The 7,536-nt window shown below is 37.7% G+C and overlaps 2 protein-coding genes across 2 annotated transcripts; one reads left to right on the forward strand and one right to left on the reverse strand.

The window, feature by feature from the left end:
* Positions 1-3,766: 3,766 nt before the first annotated feature.
* On the forward strand, positions 3,767-5,192 carry LOC131690926 (vacuolar protein-sorting-associated protein 36). The gene is made up of 3 exons (XM_058977011.1): positions 3,767-3,936; positions 3,994-4,689; positions 4,745-5,192. The coding sequence occupies exons 1-3, from the start codon at positions 3,841-3,843 to the stop codon at positions 5,114-5,116; spliced, it is 1,164 nt and encodes a 387-aa protein (XP_058832994.1). The 5' UTR covers positions 3,767-3,840; the 3' UTR covers positions 5,117-5,192.
* Positions 5,193-5,251: 59 nt separating this feature from the next.
* LOC131690925 (F-box/WD repeat-containing protein 4) lies at positions 5,252-6,787 on the reverse strand. The gene is made up of 3 exons (XM_058977010.1): positions 6,725-6,787; positions 5,823-6,664; positions 5,252-5,770 (listed from the first exon to the last, which is right to left on the reverse strand). Exons 2-3 carry the CDS (start codon positions 6,656-6,658, stop codon positions 5,341-5,343), a joined length of 1,266 nt encoding a protein of 421 aa, XP_058832993.1. The 5' UTR covers positions 6,659-6,664; positions 6,725-6,787; the 3' UTR covers positions 5,252-5,340.
* Between the last annotated feature and the right edge of the window lie 749 nt (positions 6,788-7,536).

The following is a 7,536-nucleotide window of genomic DNA, read 5'->3' on the forward strand; positions in this document are numbered from 1 at the left end:
CGTTTCAGATTTTTGCAGTGCAACATACAGAGCCTCTCAAAAAATAAGGATGAGTTACAGAGAGTATTGACTGTGGAAAAATATTCAGTAGCCTTCTTATCGGAAACGTGGACACACGAATCACAAGAACAAACAAGCAAGTACAACATCTCTCGTTATCACAGATTCTTAAACTCTAGGGTAGATGGTTACGGTGGATGTGCCATTTATCTTAAGCACGAAATAGGTTATAAAACAATTAAGATGCCAGTACTCTCAAACGCTACTCAAGCAGTAGCAATAGAGGTATATGCTTTGGACATGGTTATGGTCACATTGTATATAGCGCCCTCAATTCTAAAAACCGAGTTAGAGTCGGATATTTCAAAAAATTTTGATTTGGTAAAGCCTTATTCCAGAGTGTTGATCGGAGGAGATTTTAATGCCCACCACTATGCCTGGGGCAATGACTTTACAGATGCGAAAGGAGCAATAGTAATGAACTTAATAAACGATAGCAATTTAATTCTTCTAAACGATAAATCCAAAACATTTATTCCAGTTCAGTTGAATAGAAAATCAACGGCAATAGATCTTAGTTTATGTACACCAAACCTGTTCTCAGATTTGGATTGGAAAACCCTTGAATATGGGATTGGAAGCCATCATCTTATCATTGAAATGAACTTTAACCACAATAGAACAGACGAGAGAAAATATGTGTATAATCTCAAAAAAAATAACCTTGATATTAAATGCTTAACTTCGGATAATTGCAAAAGTGTGCAGGATTTTCAAGACTCTATAGCAAATATATATGAGAGAAACAAAATTCGCAACAAGCATGCACCGAAACATTGGTGGACGAAAAAATTGTCTCAGGCATGGGAGGAAAAAAACAAAGCTCGAACCCAATTCAATAAAAACTCATCTATTGATAATTTAATACAATGTAAAAGAACTCAAGCTAAATTCAACAAACTTAAAAAGGAAGCAAAAAATGAAAATTTCAAATCGTTCGTAGAAGAAATCAATCCAACAATGTCATCAAATGAACTCTGGCTTAAAATCGGTAGATTAACAGGAAAACGAAGAAAATTTGTTTCTAATAAAATAATTCAAGAAGATAAGTCCATGGCAAATTCCTTTCTCGATAAACATTTTGGCAAAAATGAACCATATTTTACGGGCGATTCAACTTTTCGTGCGGAAGGAAACATTCTTAATCTTGAAAGTTTTAATGACATAATAAATTTAAAAAAGAAAAGGTCCGCGCCAGGGATAGATAAAATATCTTATTCAACTTTGCGACAACTGCAACCAGAAACGAAATCTACAATTATAAAGCATCTCAATGACATTTGGAAGGACTGCTATTTACCGATGACTAAAGACCATTAAAATTGTAGCAATTCCAAAACCAGGTAAAGAACCGTCAAATATCGAGGGTCAAAGACCAATATCATTAGTACCAGTCCTCACAAAAATCATTAACTCCGCAGTTTTGGTTAAATTACAAAAAACTTTAGAAGATAACAATTTAATTCCAGATACGTCCTTTGGCTTCCGTAAAAATATGTCAACCATCACATGTTCAAACTATTTAGTAAACATAATCAAACAAAATAAACGAGACAAGTTATTGACGGCCGTAGTATTTATAGATTTATCCAACGCATTTAACGCTGTTAAGACAGATATACTCGAACATGTTTTGATAAACTTTGGTGTACCTGGAGAAATAACGTCCTGGATAGTTCAATTTTTAAAAAATAGAAAAATTACGTTCAATTTGAAAAACCAAACAATTGAAAGATTTGTTTCTAACGGGTTACCACAAGGCGATGTACTATCACCTACGTTATTTAATGTGTATACTGCCGCCCTACATAGCATGATCGAAGACGACGCCATACTAGTACAGTACGCGGATGATTTTGCTTTAGTAATAAAAGCAAAAAACCTAGAAACACTAAACAATAAAACACAGCATGCAATAAATATAATCTCTGTAGAATTGGAAAAATTAAATTTTAGTATCAACCCTAGTAAAACAAAAGTAATTCTTTTTCAAAATAGCAATAACATCTTAAATTTAAACATAAATAACATAAAAATTGAAACAGTTAAATCTCACCCATATCTTGGAATAACCTTAGACAGATACATGAGTTTCGGAATACACATAAAAAATACAAAATTAAAAATTATTGACAGGCTAAATATGATCAAAGTAATCGGTGGATTGAAACAGGGAGCCCACCCACAAACTATGATTTTAATTTACAAAGCAATATTTCGAAGTGTAATCGAATATGGAGCTTCCATATTTAACAATGCGAGTAAATCCAACAAAAAATTGTTAAGTACGATAAATAACCAATGCTTGCGTATGATTACCGGTTGGACCAAAACTACTCCTTTAAATTCCCTGATTGCCGTTGCCGCTTGTGAAACTTTAAACAATAGACACGAATTAGTTACATATAAAGAAATAGCCCGATCATTCAATTACCAAAATATAGTTGCAAGACAGTTATTATCTTTAAAAGACGAAACAGATAGCGAAAAATTAACGTATCTAGAATCACTCTTTATTAAAGAACAACAAATTTTCAAATCTATATCACCACTTACAACCGTCAACAGTACACTACCCAAAATCAATATTTGTTCACAATTAGACACAGTTATGTCCTCAAAAAATAATACCAATCCCGTCATACTGAAACAAGCCACCCTATCTCTTTTCCACGGAAAATATAACAACAGACCAAGAATTTTTACAGATGCTTCTAAAATCGATAAAATCTGTGGAATTGGAATATACAATGCTTATAATAATAGAAGATATTCTTATAAATTGGAAACAGAAACATGCATCACAACGGCAGAACTTTTAGCCATAGATAAGGCACTTACTATAATAGATGAAGAACAAATAAATTTAGCAGTAGTCTATACAGACTCGAAATCCTCATGCTTGATTATCGATTCCGGACAACAATCTGGAAAAACACCACAACTTGTAAACCACATACTCTTGAAAGCAGCCAAATGGAATGTAGCATTGCAATGGATTCCTAGCCATACGAATATTGCAGGGAATGAAATAGCTGATAGTCTTGCCAAATCAGCAATCAACGGGTCCATAACCATGTCCAATAGCATATTACTTTCAGACGCTTTCGGGTTATTCAAGATCAAATCAATTGAAAATACGAATCTGTGGTACCGAGATTATTCATCTGAAAAAGGAAAAACTTTTTATAAATTTCAACAAACAGTAAATAAAGAGGCATGGTACTTTAATAAAAATTTGAGTAATCAAAATGTAAGGCTGCTGAATAGACTTATCACAGGACACGATTGGTCAAAATTTTGGAAAGCTAAAATGAAATTAGTTGATGATGAAATGTGTGAAATCTGTAACGAACCCGAAACAGGAGAGCATATTGTGTTGCATTGCGTAAGGTTTGGAACGACTAGATCGAAATACTCGTTCGATTGCCGATTTCGTAGTTTAACTGATTTGTTCAATGACAAAAATATTGATACCCTGTTGGAAGTATGCAAATTTCTTAAAAATATTAATATGGATATTTAGCACCTTAATCCTGTAGAGGCTTGACTGGCCTCGCCGTTGGGGCTATGGCTGCTGTGAAGGGAAACGAGGGAGCCTTGTACTAGCGGTGAATCCATAGCACAACTCTCGCTAAAAACCACAGGGCATTATAGTCGATGTCACTCTGCCCTTTAAAAGAACTGTCACTGACAGTTCCAGAGAAGAAGAAGAAGAAGAAATCACTCCAAATATTTTCTTCGATTGTAGGTGTCATCAATGATAGGCTAAAATACAGTATGAACCGATTTGAGTTTTGTCAGGCTCGTCTTGGCGAGAGTGAATCATTTGTGGCAAAGGATCGCAACATTAAGCTATATGATGGCGATGAGAAAGTAAGTATTCGTTTTCAAAATAAAAACCTGCTAAGATAACAGCGATAACGTCCCCAGACCAGTTTGGAGGACGGGGAATTGGTTCTTACTACCCACCGACTGCTGTGGGGTCGTAACGGAGAGATTGCCCGTGGCGGCAATGCGCTATCGCTTCGTCTCAAGTATATTCAAACCTTAGGCGAAGAGGAAGCTAGCTCGATGTTGTTCGGACGAAAAAAGAGGATCATTGTTCGGTTAGCAGGGCTGCTGCCGGATAAAGCTCCCGGTCCGATGGACCATAGTTGTGCATCATTCGTCAAAATTTCCGGGAAAAATGGAGTTGATCCGGGGTTCGTTCATGCCTTGCACGAAACGGTAGCCGCAAAAATTTGGTTAGTTAGCGAAGGGGGCAGTAATGAAAGAATACAGGAAGCGGAGCCATCGAAGCGGGTTCTGCGAACCGGCATTGTGGGAATTGAACGAAAATTAGTCGAGAAGCAGAAGCAGACGGATGATAACATTAGTATGGCGTTTAAAGATTTGGGGAAGCTGATGGAGATGGCAAAGGAAATGGTAGCAATTTCGAAGGTTGTGAGTACCAAAATTAGGGAGCGACAAGGGGACATATCCGAGGATGAAACGGTTCGATTCAAGTCATATCTAATGAGTTTAGGTATAGATGACCCAGTAACGAGAGACGGGACACGAAGCAACTCGGAGTATTTTATGAAACTGTCGCAGCAACTGTGTGAAATGTTACTGGATCCAATATCGGTACGAGTTTTCTTTTTCTGAGCTGATATGCTTTTACTAATTTTTATTCTTTCAGGAAGCGGGTGGTATGATGTCCCTGGCGGATGTTTATTGTAGAGTTAATCGTGCTCGTGGATTAGAATTGCTTTCACCAGAGGATTTACTGGAAGCCTGCAAGCTGCTGATAGGACCAATCAAGCTGAGAGAATTTCCGAGCGGTGCTATGGTACTTCAGTTGGAAAATCATGACGACGAGCTTGTTTCGCGAGAGACGACTGAACTGGCGAAAAAGAATACCTCAATAAGTGCGGATGAGTTGGCACGAGTTGTGGGAATTTCTCTATTACTAGCAAACGAACGATTACTGGCCGCCGAGAGACTTGGTCAACTTTGCCGCGATGAGTCGATAGAAGGTTTACGATTTTACCCTAATTTGTTTCTTAAATAAAGCCATTTTGGTGGCAACGGATTTCTATTAGGTGCTGTTTTAGTCAGACGCGAAATTTCATTTTCAAATGCCAATTTCTACCATAACTAAAATTCAAAACCTCCTATAACTCCTTCGATTCAAAACACTATGTACTTTGATTTATTCACAACTTGGTAACATGTGACATCTTATTCTCTTCCAAGTTAGTTTCTAGCTTTCAAAGATTTTAAGCAAAGTGAATATCAGCTACATAAATCGAACGTATAGTCTTTCTTTTCTACATGATTTGCATCAAAATTTAATACCCGCAAATCATGGTCTGTCACAAGAAAAAGCTGACTGGAATCAGCCGCCAGGCTGTAGACTGGTGAGTAGTGTGACAACTTCTTAGTAGAAAAGTACATCTGAATGCACCGCTTCTGTATGCGAAGGTCGTACAGATTAACCCGGAAGTTGTGTTTCATTCCGCAAAGAATTGCGTGGGCGCCATCATAATCGAAACAATAAACCGAAGAATCGTAGGGATCTGTCCACACGGCTTCATCCTGTCCGGTTCTAATGTCTACCACACGAAAGGTCGTGTCAAAGTTTCCTGTTAATATCGTATTGAAATCTTTCCATTGTACGTGATAAATGGCGCGAGTCGGAGAGTTCAACGTGGATGTCGATCCGCTAGAATCGAAAGTTTTTAAAATAAACAGTTGCAATAATTAGCTATTTTTACCTTTCAACATCGATCAACCTCAATGCTTTCTTTTCACGGTCACAGTATTTTCCAGCCGCAAGTTGATTTGCTCCGTTCGGAGATAATTTTATCGTTTGGTAGCCATCGTCCAGTTGAAGTTGTCGTTCCAGACCAAAATTTTCCCTACCTTCGAGTCCAGTCCAAAAAGATGTTGATTTAGACTTGGTCGCGCAAACGAACAGTTGGCCATCAAAATCTACAGACGTGATACATTCTTCTGCAAGCTGCTGTTGCCTGTAATAGCCGCTTAAACAATCATACACAAAACAAGAACCATCCGTTCGACCCGCGAACACAAGATCCTTTTTCTTTTCCATCCAAGTGATGTCGCAATCTCTGGAACTTCCTACGATCCAGCTAGCTTTACCTTTCAATACTTTGTCACCTTTGGCTATACGTTCATGCGCTCGCAGCTGGCCTCGGTGAGACATATACAGCCACCGTCGTTCTAGTAAAATGTGAGAAAAATACAGCATTCTGTGGTAAAAGAACTGCATTTCTCGGTACCGCCCATAACGCCAGTTTTCAAATAGGCTTATCCGTTTCCGATAACTGAAGTCGTAATGAAGATCCCTGCTAGGAACATGGGTAAATTTTCGCCGTTGATGTCCTGTACGCAAAAGATTAGCACTCTTTTTGGCGTACACATGCAGGTTAACGATCTGGTAAAATCTCTTGCAAACGCGCACCAACCGATCTAGATCGTCCAGAAGAAGATACTGGAAGACACAAGCCAGTGAATCCTCGTCCAGATCGCATATATTCATAGTAGGTTCGACAGATCTACTATGATCGATACCACGTTTTAAAGACATCGTAAACTAATAAAGTAGCTATTATTATTAATAGTTTAATTAATAATAAATTATTTAACTATTTACCAATACTAAACGTAAACATTAGGTCTGATCTGATCTGATAGCTCGACTAAAAACTCGTGGGTCTGACTCGAATCAAAACTCGTCGAAATGTCAATTGATGGTTCTGTCTGCGAGGGGTGGGTGCTGTTGGCTCGACTCAAAACTTGTCGAATTTTTCAAATTGGAAATATCTGGACAAATTCTCTGAAATCTGGATTAGACAAACATGTCTGGCACCCTAGGGGCAGATCACTCTAGAAATGTACAACAAATTTGCATCGAATTTGAAAAAATGCATTTAATGTCCATTTTTGCATAAACTTTACGCACCCTCGCAGACAAGGCTGTGTAACAAAGACCTTACGCCGATCCACTACGTTCGATGTTCGATGTTGTATGTAGAGCTAGTTTCTTGCAGGTCTGCGACGTCTTACACGCAACACAAAATACATTCTAAATTCCATTTTTGATGGCAAGAAAATGCATTGAATTTTGTTGAATTTGGAAAATGCATCCCAAGCTAGGGGCAGATCACTCTAAGAATGTATAACAAATTTGCATCAAATTGAAAAAAAAATGCATTTAATTTCCATTTTTGCATCTGCTCTGCACTGCCTCGCAGGAAAGTTTGTTTAACAAACGTCCTACGCTGATCCACTTTGTTCGACGTTTTGTTAAATGTAGGGCTAGTTTTTTGTAGGGTTTTGACGTCTTACACGCAACGCAAACAACATTGCACGCAACGCAAAATACATTATGAATTTCTATTTTGATGGAAATAAATGCATTTAATTTCGCTGATTTTTAAAAATGCATCACAAGTGATCTGCCCC

This window comes from Topomyia yanbarensis, chromosome 3, assembly GCF_030247195.1.
Source record: "Topomyia yanbarensis strain Yona2022 chromosome 3, ASM3024719v1, whole genome shotgun sequence".
Classification (NCBI taxonomy): Eukaryota; Metazoa; Arthropoda; class Insecta; order Diptera; family Culicidae; genus Topomyia; species Topomyia yanbarensis.